Source organism: Uranotaenia lowii, chromosome 2, assembly GCF_029784155.1.
Source record: "Uranotaenia lowii strain MFRU-FL chromosome 2, ASM2978415v1, whole genome shotgun sequence".
Classification (NCBI taxonomy): domain Eukaryota; kingdom Metazoa; phylum Arthropoda; class Insecta; order Diptera; family Culicidae; genus Uranotaenia; species Uranotaenia lowii.
In genome coordinates this window covers 179,783,663-179,803,728 of record NC_073692.1, presented here as the reverse complement: position 1 = coordinate 179,803,728, position 20,066 = coordinate 179,783,663, and the positions used below count along the sequence as shown (strand labels likewise).

Sequence of the window (20,066 nt, the reverse complement as noted above, 5' to 3'; positions counted from 1 at the left end):
GGCACTTAATTCCAACAATGTCTTGCCAATGTACAGGTAAGAACAATACATTTTTTTCGCAGTATCCTGCTCGGTCAGTGAATCCTTGTTGTTGAAGGCACAAGAAAGAGAACAAAGTCTTTTTGCGTCCATAATTTTCGCACGGTCTACCTCTACCTCGCTTGCGAGTAGTTGTTGGGGATTTTAGGATATGGTAAACAGTGGAAGCTGCCACATTTTCACTTTTAAAATGTGTTACTCTATACATTTTTACATTTAAAATGTTGAACTGTACAACACGCTCGCGAAACGCTTCTGGTTTCGACGTCATTTTGAGCAAAACTGGGCAAACAAAAACAAATTGAAAAATACTGACAAAAACAGGAAAAGAAAACATAATACAACACACTCTCTCATTTTTCTCTAAATCCGTTTATGTTTGAGTATGCGTTATACAGGTTTGAAAAGTAAACATGTTCAGGTGTCAGATAGCGAAATCCGACTTGTATTCATTGAGCTCTTTCAACTAATACCCATATTCCGAAGCTTTCATATGATTTTTAGTCATTTACGGCTTTTGCAAGTTGACGGATGAAACCATCTTTGGTTTCAAGATGGCGTCGTAAAACGAAATTTACCTATACTCGTTAAGCCTTTCACCCAATACCCATATAATGGATTGTTAGTCATTTAAAGCTTTGAAAAAGAAAAGCGGAAACCGCCTTCTTGGGCCCTTTCACTCAATACTCATATTGTAGAGGTATAACATACCATTTTTGGTTATTATTAAGTTTTATTAGTGACACCATTTTTGGTGATCAGAAGAATTTCAAATATTTTCATATTTTTTTCAGTTTTACTCAAAAACAACACACATGACTTATCAAAAATGTGTCAAAATGGGATTTTCAATTCAAATATGTACATTTTCGCATGGGGGTGTCCTGTTTTGACATCTTGATCAAGAACTGTCTCCTAATTTTATTAAGGTTTTTAAATCATGCACTGCGTGCCTTTATAAAACATACAAAAAAGCTTGGAACAAACTTCTTAGTTTAGGTATTGTGGTAGTTTTAATAGAGCATTCAGAACTCTTTCTGAACAACTCAAAAAAGCTTTATGAGCGTTTTCAGAATAGTTGAATCATGAAGCTAAGCATTTTTTTTATGACCACAATAAAACAGTTATAAAACTAGCTCCATATGAAATGAAACGCCATAATAAAACTTTCAAATTCTAGTTGGCGGCAAGAACTGTTATACATAAGGTTGCCAGAATTTTTTCAGCACGTAACCGGGCCGGACAAACCGGGCAATTTTTATATAAAAACCCGGCAAAATCCGGGCATTTGATTTTAAAATGGCCACCATAAATCCGGGCAAATTTTGTCAAAACTCAGAAATTCCTATAGAAAAATTCTTATAGAAATCAAAATCTTACTAACAAAAATAATTTTTGTTCCCCTCCAGGTACCATGATCTCTTGCTACCTGATGTACAGCCGGCAGTTCAACACGGCCGGTGAGGCGCTAGACTACTACGCACAGCAACGCACAAATGACGCCAAGGGCGTCACCATTCCCTCCCAGAGGCGGTACGTGGAATACTACGCCTCGCTGCTGCAGAGCAATGAACTGTACCGATCGGTGACACTATACGTAAGAAAATGGTCATTGAAAAAAATTCAAATGCAAATTTTATAATTTTTTTTTATAACTTGTAGCTCTGCGAGATTCGGGTGACGCCCGGGGTCAACATCAGGGAGGGTTCGATCCACGTGAACGGATCCGACCTGGTTTCGCTGGTGGACATCAAGCGGACCGATGACGCCACGGTGGCCAAGCTGTACTGCTGCATGCCCCTGAACGGCGACGTCAAGATCGAGTTCCTCAAGAGTACGGTCCTCAGGAAGGAGAAAGGGTTCCACTTCTGGTTCAATACCTTCTTCGTGGCTAAGATGGCGAAAAGTGAGTATTAAGTGGTTTTGGATTCCGATTTGAAATGTTTAAAGCTGTTTTTATTTTTTATTTTATTTTTAGGAGATGGAGATGGGAATTTGTTGCTAACACTTAGCAAAACGGAAATAGACGACGCCCATAAGGACAAGCAGCACAAAGTGTACCCCAAAAATTTTACGGTAAGATTGCTTTTTTCTCTACCAAGGTATTTAGGTAACAACGTAAATATAAACAGGTTGTAATTTACATAAACGTATAGAAATTAGTTGAAACAAGCTTGACGTCTTTAGAAACCCTGAGAAAGATTTAGATTCTCCCATACTCTGTGATTCATTTATGAAATAAATGAAGACTGAATTCAAACTCTTTTTATTTTGAAATAGCATTCTTTACCCTTGTTACCGGCATAAAATATATTGGTGACCTTGAGTAAAACTGACTAAAGGGTGATACGGTCAAAATTTGGTCGAAAGAAAACGCGTGAAAATCGGTGAAATTGTTTATTTGAAAAAAATCAAATTATTTTTTTTTTCTAGTTTAATTAGTATAAAATTCAGCAAAAATATTCAGTTAGGCTTCCGCTCTTCCCCTGCCATCAGATTTCGACAGCCACCTTGTCCACCTTCTTCGCCGCAGAAAGCCAGTTTGCCTTGAACTGCTGATCGTCCTTAGCAGTTTTTTTGGTCTTCTTTAGGTTCCGCTTGACAATAGCCCAGTATTTCTCAATTGGGCGGAGCTCTGGTGTGTTGGGAGGGTTCTTGTCCTTCGGAACCACCTGCACGTTATGGCAAGATTTAATGGCACGACCTTTTTACCGTAATGGCAAGATGATAAATCCGGCCAAAACCGTACGGAACAACCGTGTTTATTCAGGAAAGGCAGCAGACGTTTATTCAAACACTCTTTCACGTAAATTTCTTGGCTGACAGTCCCGGAAGCTATGAAAATGCTGCTTTTCAAGCCACAGATACAGATGGCTTGCCAAACCAGATATTTCTTCGCGAACTTTGACAGTTTCATGTGCTTGAAAATATCTGCTACCTTTCCCCTTCCTTTTGCCGTATAAAACTCCTGTCCCGGAAGCTGCTTGTAGTCGGCTTCGTCGTCCATTACCACGCAGTCAAACTTCGTCAGCATCGTCGTGTACAGCCTCCGGGATCGCGCTTTGGCCGTCGTATTTTGTTTATCATCGCGATTTGGAGTCACTACCTTCTTGTAAGTCGATAGTCCGGCTCGTTTTTTGGCTCGATGCACGGTTGTAGACGATATACCCAGCTTATTTGCGGCATCTCGGAGAGAGAGGTTAGGGTTCCGCTTGAAACTACCGGCAACTCTCTTTGTCGTCTCAGCGGCTTCCGGTTTTCAATTTCCCCCCGATCCAGACTTCCTGGCTGTCGACAAACGTTCCCCAAACACTTTAATTATATTTGTAACGGTTGATTTGGCAACTTTTAGCGATTTTGCGAGCTTTGCGTGCGAGTAGCTCGGATTTTCGCGAAGCGCGAGCAAAATTTTGATACGCTGCTCTTCTTCCTTGGACGGCATTTTGACAACTGAAGAGTGAATTCCAAAATCAAAATAGAAGCAACATTCCACACACACATCTTCAAAATGAGGGATGTTCAGGTTTTTTAAATGCAAAATTGAAAGAAATACGCCAAGTTGATATTGACCAAAATTTGACCGTTATTGATCAGAATATTGTCATGTACGATTCAACCCCAACAAATACCGGCCTCATTGGTAATGTTTTCACACATTAATCCGTTGCAGAGGTTTTTCACAACCTATACGGTGTTTTGTTTGCTTCATCCATAGATGAAAACTGTGTACCAAAGACTCAATGTCGAATTTGCAAGTGATTTATTGGGAGAAATAATACAATGTTATTGTTAGAGCACCTGTATCCGTGGTTCAAATAGCCGGCTTAGACTAGGGATACCATACGTACTCTTTTAAGAGTACATGTACTCTTTTTCGATCGAGAAATGAGCGTACTCTTCTTTTTGTCAAATTTTACAAAATGTACTCTTTTTTTGGTAGAAGGAATTAAATAAAATTTACTTGTACCTATAAATAAACATGAAGATTGTATTGAAAATTTAAGATTGTATTCTTACAAAAAACAAGAGATAAAACTTTTAATGCATTCGTTGCTCAACACTTCAGTTTTGCTTATTTTGTTGAGTCTTTCAAAGGATGAATACGAGTACATTCACGATTTCAATCGGGAATTTTCGATCTAAATTAGCGCCTTTGAGCAGAGGTGCAAAGCATCGCATCATTTTGTAAGCAACGTTTGACTTTTTCCCGACCACATCAAACTAACTTCATCTTCGGAAGCGTCGGCTTGCGAACATAGCACGCCGACTTTTGATTGTAAATGAACGCATCGCAACGACGCTGTGGCACGATTGGTTCAAATGACTGCATCTCTTAAGTTCATTCCGATGCTTTGCGAACAGTTCGCCTACTGATTTTAAGGCGACGTCAACCGAAGGATCCGTTCGTTTGAATTTATCGGGGATAAGTACAAACGACCTTATCGAGATAGGGTCGTTTGAACATTCAATTGAATGTTCACTTTTGAACGTTCAATTGTATGTTCGTCTGATGCGTTCGGCAGCCTAAGGCAAGACGCCGAGCCGTGTTAGGATGGGATGGATTATCGATATGGTGCATTGCTTGCGTGTGGTGTTCGGACGTCGCTCGACGATTGAGGGTGTCGGGTGTCTTGTAGCGCGCGGATGACTAGGTAAAGAGAATGAGGCGCAGTTAAAGTTTACTTTAAAAGTCCAATTTTACTGAATAAAATGCAAACCGCCCAACTACGGTTGGGCTTGTAAGAGATTGTTTATTCTTTTTCAATCCAATTTGCGGATATTGGCTGTTTGCTTTAGTTCTGAACCTTAAACTAAAGCAAACCATCATTATCCGCGAAATTTAATTTCAGGTTCAGTATGCATGAAAATCTGTTTTCAGATTTCAGATTCCCATTTCAGATTCCCATTTCAGATTCAGATTTCAGATTCAAATTTCAGATTCAGATTTCAGATTCAGATTTCAGATTCAGATTTCAGATTTGAGATTCAGATTTCAGATTCAGATTTCAGATTCAGATTTCCGATTTCAGATTCCAGATTCAGATTTCAGATTCAGATTTCAGATTCAGATTTCAGATTCAGATTTCAGATTCAGATTTCAGATTCAGATTTCAGATTCAGATTTCAGATTCAGATTTCAGATTCAGATTCAGATTTCAGATTCAGGTTTCAGATTCAGATTTCAGATTCAGATTTCAGATTCAGATTTCAGATTCAGATTTCAGATTCAGATTTCAGATTCAGATTTCAGATTCAGATTTCAGATTCAGATTTCAGATTCAGATTTCAGATTCAGATTTCAGATTCAGATTTCAGATTCAGATTTCAGATTCAGATTTCAGATTCAGATTTCAGATTCAGATTTCAGATTCAGATTTCAGATTCAGATTTCAGATTCAGATTTCAGATTCAGATTTCAGATTCAGATTTCAGATTCAGATTTCAGATTCAGATTTCAGATTCAGATTTCAGATTCAGATTTCAGATTCAGATTTCAGATTCAGATTTCAGATTCAGATTTCAGATTCAGATTTCAGATTCAGATTTCAGATTCAGATTTCAGATTCAGATTTCAGATTCAGATTTCAGATTCAGATTTCAGATTCAGATTTCAGATTCAGATTTCAGATTCAGATTTCAGATTCAGATTTCAGATTCAGATTTCGGGTTCAGATTTCAGATTCAGATTTCAGATTCAGATTTCAGATTCAGATTTCAGATTCAGATTTCAGATTCAGATTTCAGATTCAGATTCAGATTTCAGATTCAGATTTCAGAATCAGATTTCAGATTTAGATTTCAGATTCAGATTCAGATTTCAGATTCAGATTTCAGATTCAGATTTCAGATTTCAGATTCAGATTTCAGATTCAGATTTCAGATTCAGATTTCAGATTCAGATTTCAGATTCAGATTTCAGATTCAGATTTCAGATTCAGATTTCAGATTTGAGATTCAGATTTCAGATTCAGATTTCAGATTCAGATTTCCGATTTCAGATTCCAGATTCAGATTTCAGATTCAGATTTCAGATTCAGATTTCAGATTCAGATTTCAGATTCAGATTTCAGATTCAGATTTCAGATTCAGATTTCAGATTCAGATTTCAGATTCAGATTCAGATTTCAGATTCAGGTTTCAGATTCAGATTTCAGATTCAGATTTCAGATTCAGATTTCAGATTCAGATTTCAGATTCAGATTTCAGATTCAGATTTCAGATTCAGATTTCAGATTCAGATTTCAGATTCAGATTTCAGATTCAGATTTCAGATTCAGATTTCAGATTCAGATTTCAGATTCAGATTTCAGATTCAGATTTCAGATTCAGATTTCAGATTCAGATTTCAGATTCAGATTTCAGATTCAGATTTCAGATTCAGATTTCAGATTCAGATTTCAGATTCAGATTTCAGATTCAGATTTCAGATTCAGATTTCAGATTCAGATTTCAGATTCAGATTTCAGATTCAGATTTCAGATTCAGATTTCAGATTCAGATTTCAGATTCAGATTTCAGATTCAGATTTCAGATTCAGATTTCAGATTCAGATTTCAGATTCAGATTTCAGATTCAGATTTCAGATTCAGATTTCAGATTCAGATTTCAGATTCAGATTTCAGGTTCAGATTTCAGATTCAGATTTCAGATTCAGATTTCAGATTCAGATTTCAGATTCAGATTTCAGATTCAGATTTCAGATTCAGATTCAGATTTCAGATTCAGATTTCAGATTCAGATTTCAGATTCAGATTTCAGAATCAGATTTCAGATTTAGATTTCAGATTCAGATTTCAGATTCAGATTTCAGATTCAGATTTCAGGTTCAGATTTCAGATTCAGATTTCAGATTCAGATTTCAGATTGAGATTTTACATTCATATTTCAGAATCATATTTTGATTTAGATTTCAAATTTCAGATCCTGATTCAGATATCGGATTCAGGTTTCATATTAAGTATTCAGTTTTAGAATTAAGGTTAAGATTTTGGGTTTAGATTTCAGATTCATATTTGAAGTCCTGCTTACTGAAAATTACTTTTTGTTTGGAGCCGAAGGGGTATAAGTGCAGACCCCTTTGCCACCAACCCAAACGTCATTTCCTGTACGAAGTGTTCATTCCATCGGGACGGAATAAAAAGGAATTTAATTGGCATTTGAAAAGTAAATCATGTTTGAAATATACTACCAACAGTTAATCATTTCATTGATTTTACTGATAGTTCTTGTGAACAAAATATTATCATATTTTTCATTAATATTAATATTGTATTAATATTATTCTTAATCATATTGTGTACGCCACGAATTTGGGACTCAATATATTTAAGCTCAATGTGTATAAGTATGAGATGATTGGGTTAACGTTGAAGCGCTAGTCGTAAATGTACTGTTAAACATCAACTCATAATGAGCGGAAGGCCATTTCCAATCTGAAATCTGAATCTGAAATCTGAATCTGAAATCTGAATCTGAAATCTGAATCTGAAATCTGAATCTGAAATCTGAATCTGAAATCTGAATCTGAAATCTGAATCTGACATCTGAATCTGACATCTGAATCTGATATCTGAATCTGAAATCTGAATCTGAAATCTGAATCTGAAATCTGAATCTGAAATCTGAATCTGAAATCTGAATCTGAAATCTGAATCTGAAATCTGAATCTGAAATCTGAATCTGAAATCTGAATCTGAAATCTGAATCTGAAATCTGAATCTGAATCTGAAATCTGAATCTGAAATCTGAATCTGAAATCTGAATCTGAAATCTGAATCTGAAATCTGAATCTGAAATCTGAATCTGAAATCTGAATCTGAAATCTGAATCTGAAATCTGAATCTGAAATCTGAATCTGAAATCTGAATCTGAAATCTGAATCTGAAATCTGAATCTGAAATCTGAATCTGACATCTGAATCTGACATCTGAATCTGAAATCTGAATCTGAAATCTGAATCTGAAATCTGAATCTGAAATCTGAATCTGAAATCTGAATCTGAAATCTGAATCTGAAATCTGAATCTGAAATCTGAATCTGAAATCTGAATCTGAAATCTGAATCTGAAATCTGAATCTGAAATCTGAATCTGAAATCTGAATCTGACATCTGAATCTGACATCTGAATCTGATATCTGAATCTGAAATCTGAATCTGAAATCTGAATCTGAAATCTGAATCTGAAATCTGAATCTGAAATCTGAATCTGAAATCTGAATCTGAAATCTGAATCTGAAATCTGAATCTGAATCTGAAATCTGAATCTGAAATCTGAAATCTGAATCTGAAATCTGAATCTGAAATCTGAATCTGAAATCTGAATCTGAAATCTGAATCTGAAATCTGAATCTGAAATCTGAATCTGAAATCTGAATCTGAAATCTGAATCTGAAATCTGAATCTGACATCTGAATCTGACATCTGAATCTGAAATCTGAATCTGAAATCTGAATCTGAAATCTGAATCTGAAATCTGAATCTGAAATCTGAATCTGAAATCTGAATCTGAAATCTGAATCTGAAATCTGAATCTGAAATCTGAATCTGAAATCTGAATCTGAAATCTGAATCTGAAATCTGAATCTGAATCTGAAATCTGAATCTGAAATCTGAATCTGAAATCTGAATCTGAAATCTGAATCTGAAATCTGAATCTGAAATCTGAATCTGAAATCTGAATCTGAAATCTGAATCTGAAATCTGAATCTGAAATCTGAATCTGAAATCTGAATCTGAAATCTGAATCTGAAATCTGAATCTGACATCTGAATCTGACATCTGAATCTGAAATCTGAATCTGAAATCTGAATCTGAAATCTGAATCTGAAATCTGAATCTGAAATCTGAATCTGAAATCTGAATCTGAAATCTGAATCTGAAATCTGAATCTGAAATCTGAATCTGAAATCTGAATCTGAAATCTGAATCTGAAATCTGAATCTGAAATCTGAATCTGAAATCTGAATCTGAAATCTGAATCTGAAATCTGAATCTGAAATCTGAATCTGAAATCTGAATCTGAAATCTGAATCTGAAATCTGAATCTGAAATCTGAATCTGAAATCTGAATCTGAAATCTGAATCTGAAATCTGAATCTGAAATCTGAATCTGAAATCTGAATCTGAAATCTGAATCTGAAATCTGAATCTGAAATCTGAATCTGAAATCTGAATCTGAAATCTGAATCTGAAATCTGAATCTGAAATCTGAATCTGAAATCTGAATCTGAAATCTGAATCTGAAATCTGAATCTGAAATCTGAATCTGAAATCTGAATCTGAAATCTGAATCTGAAATCTGAATCTGAAATCTGAATCTGACATCTGAATCTGACATCTGAATCTGAAATCTGAATCTGAAATCTGAATCTGAAATCTGAATCTGAAATCTGAATCTGAAATCTGAATCTGAAATCTGAATCTGAAATCTGAATCTGAAATCTGAATCTGAAATCTGAATCTGAAATCTGAATCTGAAATCTGAATCTGAAATCTGAATCTGAAATCTGAATCTGAAATCTGAATCTGAAATCTGAATCTGAAATCTGAATCTGAAATCTGAATCTGAAATCTGAATCTGAAATCTGAATCTGAATCTGAAATCTGAATCTGAAATCTGAATCTGAAATCTGAATCTGAAATCTGAATCTGAAATCTGAATCTGAAATCTGAATCTGAAATCTGAATCTGAAATCTGAATCTGAAATCTGAATCTGAAATTTGAATCTGAAATCTGAATCTGAAATGGGAATCTGAAATCTGAAAACAGATTTTCATGCATACTGAACCTGAAATTAAATTTCGCGGATAATGATGGTTTGCTTTAGTTTAAGGTTCAGAACTAAAGCAAACAGCCAATATCCGCAAATTGGATTGAAAAAGAATAAACAATCTCTTACAAGCCCAACCGTAGTTGGGCGGTTTGCATTTTATTCAGTAAAATTGGACTTTTAAAGTAAACTGTAACTGCGCCTCATTCTCTTTACCTAGTCATCCGCGCGCTACAAGACACCCGACACCCTCAATCGTCGAGCGACGTCCGAACACCACACGCAAGCAATGCACCATATCGATAATCCATCCCATCCTAACACGGCTCGGCGTCTTGCCTTAGGCTGCCGAACGCATCAGACGAACATACAATTGAACGTTCAAAAGTGAACATTCAATTGAATGTTCAAACGACCCTATCTCGATAAGGTCGTTTGTACTTATCCCCGATAAATTCAAACGAGCGGATCCTTCGGTTGACGTCGCCTTAAAATCAGTAGGCGAACTGTTCGCAAAGCATCGGAATGAACTTAAGAGATGCAGTCATTTGAACCAATCGTGCCACAGCGTCGTTGCGATGCGTTCATTTTTTTCAACCACAAGTTAGGCGTCGTAGCTGATCTTAACCTTTTCAAGAAATAATCAGCTTGCGACTTTTTCTCGACGACGTTTGCGCTGAACGTTCATTTGCACCTCTGCCTTTGAGGAGTATGCAGTGAAAACCCGGACTGTAAACAACATGCTACAATATAATATTCAACAATATAACTACAACTTGCTTCAAAGAATAGTGCACAAATTGAAAGCACACAAATCAGTAATCATGTTTTTAAAGAATGAAAAAAAAACGCCTCTTTCAAAAACCCTTTTTGAAATACAGTTTTTATCAACTTTTTGGTGGTTCCTCAGCATGAAAAAGAAAACTTTGAATAATTGAACTTAAAATTCTGAACATTTGACATGTAAATCATATATCGTCCAGAAAATTGGTGGTATTTGAATAACCTAAAATATCATTGTTTTTAATACATATAGTTTAACTTCAAAATTTTGGAACTCTTTCTCAATGTACTCTTTTTGGCGTTGCCCTAGCTTAGACCCAAATTCTGACTATCGAAACCGCACTGGTGGCTCATTATACCAGTTTCAATTCAACTTTGATTCGAACAAGTATAAGAAATGGTTCAAAACTGAGCAGATTTCGATCCAATTCTACGCAGTTCTTAACCATTTTCGAGGTTTATTTGTTATTTATTTCTGATGAACGGATCACATGTTGATCCAAATGGTTACCTAAAATTAAAAACAAAACATGTAATTCTAACTACGGGGTTCTCAAGGTCCTTATCACTTTTCCGGAAAACATCCCTCGAAACGTCAAAGTCAAAATGCTCCTAAAAACGGTTGAACGATCTCATTGCACCGATGAGCGCGCTGTTAGCTCCGTAATTGTTCATTCGAAAGGGAATGTACAATTGAAGATCCTGATTTCTAAGGGTCGTTCACTAAGCGGAATAGCCTCCAGTAGCGTGAGACAGTCGATTAGCGATGTTAGGAGGTCGGCGACGAATGAGGCACGTGTTGCTTGTCTGCGGGCTTGAAGAGTATCGATATCTATGAGGCGGAATCGAAAAGGGTCTTGCCAATTCAGGTGTCTAAGGGCGCCTCGAGCCGATCGACACCGTTCTGGTAGTAGGGATCAGACAGCTGATGCGTATTCATAAGCTTTTCAGGCAATACACGTCCTTGAAGTCCTTCGCCTCTCTAAAAATGAAATTGAGATTTCTGGATGCTTTGTCAATCACTTATTTGGTGTGTGTCTCAAATTCCAGGCGCTGATCTAAGATTGCGCAAAGATCTTTAACTAGTTCACACGTGAGATAGGCCCGTCTCCAAGGAAGTACTCCGCAATTAAAGACTGCCGCTTACGAGGTCAGCCAAAGCAGCCGCCCGCTTACGATATGCAGAGCTGAAAAAGGCAGTTAAACGAGCTTGTAGACGAGACAAGAGAGCCTGGACAAACTCCCTAGCCGAAGAGGGAGAAAGAGCCGCCGCCATTGGAGATATCCGATTATTATATGATACTAGCTGATCCCATACGAACTCCGTTTCGCTTTCAACTTGGAATATGTCATGAAAAGTTTGTTTGAAAGTCAGTAGCCAAGCATTTTCCAGATCCACTTCCGAATTTATTGTTAACTAATATAAATTGCAAAAATATTGGACGATCACTTTTTCTATCGTCTGCTACTAAATTTGAAATCAGGAATCAATTGTCCATCCAAATAAAACGTGTATAAATTTCAACTCGATCGTTGAATAACAACGCAATTATTGCCAAAATGATAAACTCCTTTCGGTGATACAATGATAATAAACTCCTTTTATACAATCTTTGATATCTGAAATCAATTGCCCTTCCCTCAAAATTTCCGTGTGCAAATTTTCAAAGCAATCGATTGTAAAATAACGTCAATATTGCTAAAAATAGTGAAAAATTAATTTATATGGACGACCCCTTTCGTCGACCCCTGGCAAAATATTTGACATCTGAGATCGATTGTTCGTCCCTGAAAACTACCGTTTGGAAATTTTCATCCCAATCCGATGTATAATAAGGTCGATATTGCAAAAATATTGAAAGGTTTATATGGACGACCCCCTTTGCCGGCCCCTTAAACTGAATTGATTACCTGAAATCCATTGCTCATCTCTCAAAACCCTCGTGTACCAATTTTCGTCTGAATCCGATTTATAATAACGACAATATTGCATCAACAGTGAATAGTTGACATTGTCGACCCCTTTGGTCGACCCCTGATTTTAGTTTGGATAAGTGAAATCAGTTATTCGTCTCTAATAACTCCTATGTGCAAATTTTCATCCCAATCCGATGTATAAAAACGACACTATCGCTAAGATACTGAAAATATAATATGGACGACCCCCCGATACCTCAAATCGATTGCACGTCACTCAAAACTATCGTATACCAATTTTCATCTGAATACGATGTATAATAACGTCAATGTCGCAAAAACAGCAAACAGTTAATATGGACGACCCCTGTCCCCTTACACAAAATTTGACACCTGAAATCGATTGCTCGTCTTTCAATACACTCTTGTGCAAATTTTCAACACAATCCGACGAAAAATAACGTCAATATCGTGAAAACAATATTTGTCTTGTATGGACGACCCCCTTCAGAAGGGGTCATCCAAAAATCTGAAAACATTTTTCATCCTTCCTGGTCCTAATGAGTATCCATGCCAAATTTCAGCTCTCTAGCTCTTAAGACGGCTGAGTCTATAGAGGACAAACAAACAAACAAACAAACAAACAAATAAACAAACATACAGAAATTGCTTTTTATATATATAAATTTCTCGCCGCCTTAGTGGTGCAAGGACTAATGCAAGAATGCCGCTGAAAAACCGAGCAGGTCAGCTGCTGACAGATCGAACAGATCAGCTCAAGCGTTGGACTGAGCATTTTGAACAACTTTTCCTAGTTACAAATAGCAATGGCCAACAGAACCCGCAGCTCGAGGCGCCCTCAGTAAGTCGCATTAATGGCGTCAACTCGGAAGCGCCCTCGCTGGCTGAAATAGAAGCGGCAATCAAAAACATGAAATCCAACAAAGCACATGGGATCGGTTGCATCCCTGCTGAAATGCTGAAAGCCGACCCTGCCCTATCAGCACAAATGTTGCACCGTCTTTTCGCTGACATCTGGGATACTGCAACATTCCCGGCCGACTGGATGCAGGGTATCCTCGTAAAGGTCCCGAAGAAAGGAGACCTGACAGAGTGCGGTAACTGACGTGGCATAACTTTGATTTGTACAACCCTCAAAGTACTCTGTAAAGTGATCCTGAACAGGATCCAGGAGAAAATCAATGCTACACTCCGACGGCAACAAGCTGGATTCAGATCCGGACGCACATGTGTGGACCACATCACAACGCTACGACTAATACTGGGACAAATCAACGAATTCCAGGACTCTCTTCTGCTGGTGTTCATTGATTTCGAAAAAGCATTTGACCGACTGAACCACGAAAACATCTGGGTTGCTCTTAGACGACGAGGGGTCCATCCAAAAACTAGTCCATCTCATCGAAGCACAGTACGAGGCATTTTCGTGCAACGTCTCGCACGACGGTTTTTTGTCCGAACCAATCCCGGTAACTGCTGGGGTGAGACAAGGATGTATTTTGTCACCGCTGCTTTTGCTCGTCGTAATGGATGAGATCTTGACTGGATCGATTGACTGTAGACCAAACCGAGGATTGCCGTGGAATCCTTCAGCAATTGACCAACTGAACGACCTTGACCTGGCAGACGATATTGTTTTGCTCGCCCAAACACAACAAGACATGCAGAGCAAACTCGATGACCTCACCGAAAGCTCCAAGGCAGCAGGTCTCAAAATCAATGTCGGAAAGACCAAGTCGATGGAAATAAACACAGAAAATCGTTCCAATTTTGTGGTAGCTGGACAACAGGTTGAGACAGTGGAGTGCTTCCAGTATCTTGGTAGTTAAGATTACGCCTGATGGTGGTACCAAGAAGGACATCGAAACCCGGATCAGAAAAGCCCGATTTGCGTTTGCGAGTCTCCGAAACATCTGGCGCTCACGCCAGATCTCTCTACGAACTAAGATCCGAATCTTCAACTCAAACGTCAAATCCGTATTGCTGTACGGGTGTGAAACTTGGTGCACATATGCGGTGACGACGCGAAAACTGCAAGTTTTTGTGAATCGCTGCCTGCGGAACATCATCCGCGCTTGGTGGCCTGGCAACTGGATCTCAAACGTTGAACTTCATCGCCGGTGTCATCAAAAGGCGCTAGAAATCGAGATTCGATTGGAGATGGATTGGGCACACGCTGCGAAGAGATGAAAACGAGATTTGCAGAGAGGCGCTTGACTGAAATCCAGATGGGCATCGAAGAAGAGGCATTCCCAAAAGCTCGTGGCGGCGAAGTCTAGCTGCTGAAATCCGCACAGTTGACGAGAACATTGTTTGGCAGTAAGTGAAGACGCTGGCTCCGGATCGCCAGCAGTGGAGATCTTTTATCTCAGCCGTATGCGTCGGTCAATCGGCGCCGGACCCTTAGGTAGGTAGGTAGGTAGGTAGGTAGGTAATGACTAACTTCGAAGATGCAGCGAGACAACAACTCTTGAGCGATCGGGTGGCAGGTATAGTACACATAGGTGCAATTTTCGGTCAACAAGATCAATACGAATCCACACAAGTTACAGATCGCACCAGCAATTATTGTCGATCAGCTGCGCTGAGAGATTCGACTTTACAGCAAGTAACACCCCGCTTTCACTGGACTTAGTGCTGACACAGCGAAACACTGCATAATCAGGGCCGAAGAACTGATTGGATAGTGTGCGGTCATTCAGCCACGTTTCCGTGAAGGCGATGAAGTCATAGCAGGAACACGAAGTTGCGAGCAGTTAGTCGGTCAGGCAGGAATTAATACGTCCGACATTCTGGTAGTAAAGGGTTATGGGATCTAAATGACCCGGAGCGGATCTTTAGAGACGTGCACTAAAAGGTAGAATATCAGCAGGCACAGGAATGCAATCAGGGGTACCAACCATACTTGCCTGAATTCACAGGCTGGAGAACTCAGAGCCGGGACGACTGATGACGCTGGCTGGAATCAGCGAAGGGCTCAGGGGTCTCCAAAGTGCCTAGTGACAGTTAATAAATCACAAATGGGGTTGCAATTTTCTTTACTGGATTGGATCTTATTTTGTTGGTTCAACTCTTGTATAAATTAGACCCAAGAATAGATCAAATATACAGGTGCTCTTATGGAAAGCAAAAATACTTGGTAAAAATTTCTCTCTATCGGGAAGTGTGGCCGGAACTAACATTCTTCCCGGCGTTGAACTGAACGATTTCAAGATTCAGGATGACACCAATCCTCCTAGGTGTCCAGCGGCAGTAGACAGATTTCGTTGTAGTTTTTCCATTGAGCAGCTCAAGACGAGTGTGGCCATCCTCACCCACTGTAGTGGTGGAAGGTTTTCGTGGACCAGCAGCACCAGAGATCCTTCTTTAAACGTTGTTTGTTTGAAGTTTTTTGACGTTGTTGTAGCAAATGTAGATAGTGGGTCATCCAGATTTTCCAGAATTTCTGTTTGAGATCTTGCAAGAATTGCCAGCGATAGAGTCATTTCGCTGGAATATCGTGGTACATCGTTACGGCAATCGCTTTGAGATTTCAGTATCCTAACTATTCAAGACACTCGAAAGTACGCAAAAAATTTTTCAATGTTTACGAACAGTCCATAGGTGGATGGTGGACTCAGTCATAATACGTAATTTTCATTAAGAAATTCTTTAACTGTAAGCTTAAGAATAAGACAATTTTGGTTTAAATCGTGGCAACGCATTATCTAAGATCAGGCTCGAAGTTCATATTGCAAGATCGGGATTCAATTTCAGGATAGGTTTAGTTTTAAAAGTTTTGAAATCCGAAGTTTTGTTCTAGAATCAGTATAAAGGCTGACGATCAAAAGCCGTATTCAAGTTTCATGTTCAAAATCCAATTTCCCTTCTTTCTCCCTCAGGTCCAAATGGTACTGCAGACGGTACCGGCGGGTAAATATTCGGAAAGTGTTAGTCTTCAAAAATGCCATCCATCCTCACCACCTCCGGGGTCCATCCAGATGCAGATGACGAATACAACTTCACCGACCGATGGCGGTGGTCTGTTGGTGATCCATTCACCCTCCTCGCCGCTGATCAACTGCAACCTACCGCCCCAGACGGTGCTGCATCCGCAGGTTCCGTCACAGTTCCATCCACCGCACCGGCAGCAGCTGAACAACAGCACTTCCGATCCGTACCGGCAGCCCGGATTGGCTAGAGCACCCCTCGGGAATAACCATCAGAACAATCACAACAACCACAACCAGTTGGATGAGAACAACCACAGCTGCGTCGAGTACTCGGAAACGTCCAGCTCGGAGTCGTCGACCGAGGAGGAAGGCTGGGATTCCGGTGAGTGTCCTACACTACTGCTAGCTCCTCCCCAAGATGATGAAGATGATTCTTCTGCTAACAAACTATTGTACTATCGGAATGATAACTATTACTACGGCAGCTGTGCCGGTCTTGGTAGCGAGTTTCATAGATTGCCACCGCCTAGATCGCCAAAAACCGATTTCCCTTCCGTTTTTAGCAGTAGTAGTAGTGGTTCGTCGTTCGTAGAACGTAAGGCTAGCGAAAGCAATAGTAGACCTACTAGCAGTCCAAACGTAGTGGCTAATCTGCCGATAGTGGCAGCTAGTAGCAGTAGAAACAGTAGTAGCAGTAGTAGCAAACTACCGGCCTCGGTAGCAGTAGAAAGTACTAATTCAGTTCAAAATTTCGCGTTACTCAGTCCAGTGCCGAGTAGCGTAACCGATCACAAGAGTCAAAACGGGAAGATTTTCTCCGGCGTTAAGCCACTAACGACTTCAACCACTAACAACATATCCTGGCCTTTGTCGATTGGAATGAGGAAGAAAACACAAAAGAAAAAATCTTTCAAGTCTAACAACTTTACCAGTTTTTCCGGGACTCGAGAGTACGGGTCTAATGTTTCAAATGGGTCTATTGGGTCCACAACCAGTCAGGGTAAAGTTACGAGCGGTAAGAATCGATTCTACAAGCTCAGATGGTTGAAATCTATGCGAAGTGACCCCAACATGAAAGAAGTTCTGCTAACTTCTTTTCCCGGAAGGGTTTCCGTTTCTAAGGTTGGACATCGAGCCGTGGTAGAAGAAGAGGCGCATGTTTTACCGAAAGTTTCTGTTCAACCTTCTGAATCTTCTGAAGAAATATTCCCTTCTTCTTTGGACTATTACTCATCGATTTGTGATAAACAGCTAAGCTACGAATCGCCATCCAAAAGTCCCGGGCATCTGATGAAGCAGAATCTCAACCGCAAGCCTTTTCCTACCCTGGAAGAAGTTGAATGCCCTGTTGTGATAGCAAAGCCCAATGAGAAAGGCAAACCTAAAATCGGTTTCGAAGTTAGTCCTGTCCAGTCCCCGACCGCGAAAGTCTTTCCAGAAATGTCCCTTCCATCTGTGTCTCAACCGTCTATCGAAGAAGAATCTGTCGAGAAAAGCGCATGTGATAGTAAAACCCCAATAGAAAGTCCACCTTCCCCCAGATCCTATAGCCTTCTGCCGAAATCGGAAAACACTAGTTTCTGTGATCGGATCCTTCAGAGCATCGTTGGCTCCCGAAAATCATCGTCCGACAACGAGCTTCAGGTGCCTTCTGCCAGCAACTCGACCAAATCCAGTCCCCTAGCGTTGCGCTCCAACCGATGTTCACCTTTTTCGCTGCGGGAGCTGGGCCAGGAATTGAAGTCGGTCATGAGAACCGCCAATCCCGCCTCCCAATCTCCTACCTCAACACCTACGAAAACCTCCAAGGAACAGGACCCACCACAGGCTCCTGCTGGTGGCAAACCAGAATGACAAATGCCTCCGCTATTATTTGGACTATTTTTAATTTGAAACTCGTTGCTTCAAAGAAGATCTTCTCCAAATCTTCTCTGATTTTACGGCTGTGCTGTGTGTTTGTTGCCTCCATCACATTAATCCCTTATGTATGTATGCGTACTCTGTGTGTCCGTCGGATGTTTACCATACGGTCCAGGTGCTTGGACCTGTTTGATCGTTCGTGGATCGGTTACAAATTTGTGTTCTTTCGTTATTGCGTGATCTTACTAGTTTTAGCCCTTAGATGCAGTAACCGTTGATAGTGAGATATAGTTAGGAAAATCAATCCCGCCAAGTGCTACCGAAACTTGAGCCTCTTTAGCTTTGTTTTTTTTTCGTTTTGCTTTCTTTGTTATGTTGAAGTTTAAGAAAAGCCTTACCGAAACGACTAATAAATAAGTTAGGGAACAATCTGGAACCGAGCTTTGTTCAGTTCGCGTATGTGGATGGTCAAGTCGATTTAGTTTTAGCTGTTTAAAATCCGTTTCAAACAAAGATGATCACCCAAAGCGAGCGTTTAAAGGTCGGTTTAAGTGTCAAGAGATTATATTTTATTATTTTATTTTGTTGTAGAAGCTTAGGTACTATAGAATCAACTATTCTTTTATACACCACTTATTATTATACACACTGATGATTAAGGAAACAAACAAACGAAAATGATAAATAAGAACGATCTTTGCCTTCAAACAAAAACCGTAGCTTTTCATTTTGTCCTTACGTCTTCTGTTTATAATTTCCGAGGGGGCTTTCTCATCGTAGTTGTTGATACCAGCATCATTGAATTGGCAAAATTCTCATCGGCTCCTACATCCATAATAGTAATAATTTTTTAAATCCATTGAATCAATTTGTTAAAATTTGCTTTAGGAACCTTTCATTGAACTGCTTTCTCTAAATAATACGTCTTAGAACTGGTACTTCAAGCTTGATCACGCTGGCAAACATTCTATCGGGTTCTTTTTCTCATTCTTCCACTCCAAACCAAGGTAACACCACCCTTTGCCGTTAGTTTCAAGCGAATCGACTCACTAACAACTTCAGAATTCGCGTTAAGGATTCAACGCGCTAGAATTAAAAGAGAAACTCATACGTACACAACCCACTAATCTACAAAATATTGACTTAATCGACCAACAAGCGCACCTTCGAAAACCCACGTGTAGGAATAAATGAACCCCAAACAAAACTACTACGAAATATCTCGCTGTGATAACCAAGAAAAGAGCCACGAATACAGGAAGAAACGTCAGCACCCATGTCAGCGGTTGGTTTTGGAACCTCTTCAGAACTGGTAGACGTTTCTTTTACTGAACCTCCTAGTAAGTCCACCACCTCACTTGTTGATGGCTTGTGTGTTTGTATGTTTTCGGTGTGACACAACATTAGGGTAGGGTGCCTGCTCTCAGTCATTCATTCATGGACCCGAAATTATTAGTCGTTCACCACCGAATGTTACAAGCGATTGGTCTTCCGCGAATCAGTTATTAATCATTCATTCATTTGAGCGTTAGGTTTTTTTTTGTTTATTTCTGTTATGATTGTAATTCCTAGCGGTGATTTTTGGGTTTTTAATATACTCGCACAAACAAATAAAAAAATTTCAAAATTTCTCTCATATATCTATGTTCTAGCCATGTTGACCAATCTTATGCACTCTTCACTTGAAACAGCTTATCGGAATGAATCCAATAGAATTCGATATTTTGTTAACTATTCATTTCTA

At 39.3% G+C, this 20,066-nt stretch overlaps 1 protein-coding gene across 9 annotated transcripts in view; it reads left to right on the top strand.

Annotated features, from left to right (window-relative positions):
* Positions 1–20,066, top strand: part of LOC129744846 (phosphatidylinositol 3,4,5-trisphosphate 3-phosphatase and dual-specificity protein phosphatase PTEN) — a 231,443-nt gene that overhangs the window by 179,198 nt on the left and 32,179 nt on the right. For 6 of the 9 annotated variants that reach the window (XM_055737577.1, XM_055737578.1, XM_055737575.1 and 3 more), the window contains 4 exons: positions 1,449–1,636; positions 1,702–1,945; positions 2,018–2,115; positions 16,412–19,303. In XM_055737577.1, the coding sequence (XP_055593552.1) occupies positions 1,449–1,636; positions 1,702–1,945; positions 2,018–2,115; positions 16,412–18,316 (2,435 nt within the window). In that variant the 3' untranslated portion in view covers positions 18,317–19,303. Of the gene's footprint in view, positions 1–1,448; positions 1,637–1,701; positions 1,946–2,017; positions 2,116–16,411; positions 19,304–20,066 lie in introns of those variants that run through there. The other 3 variants (XM_055737584.1, XM_055737583.1, XM_055737582.1) reach the window with 1 other exon arrangement.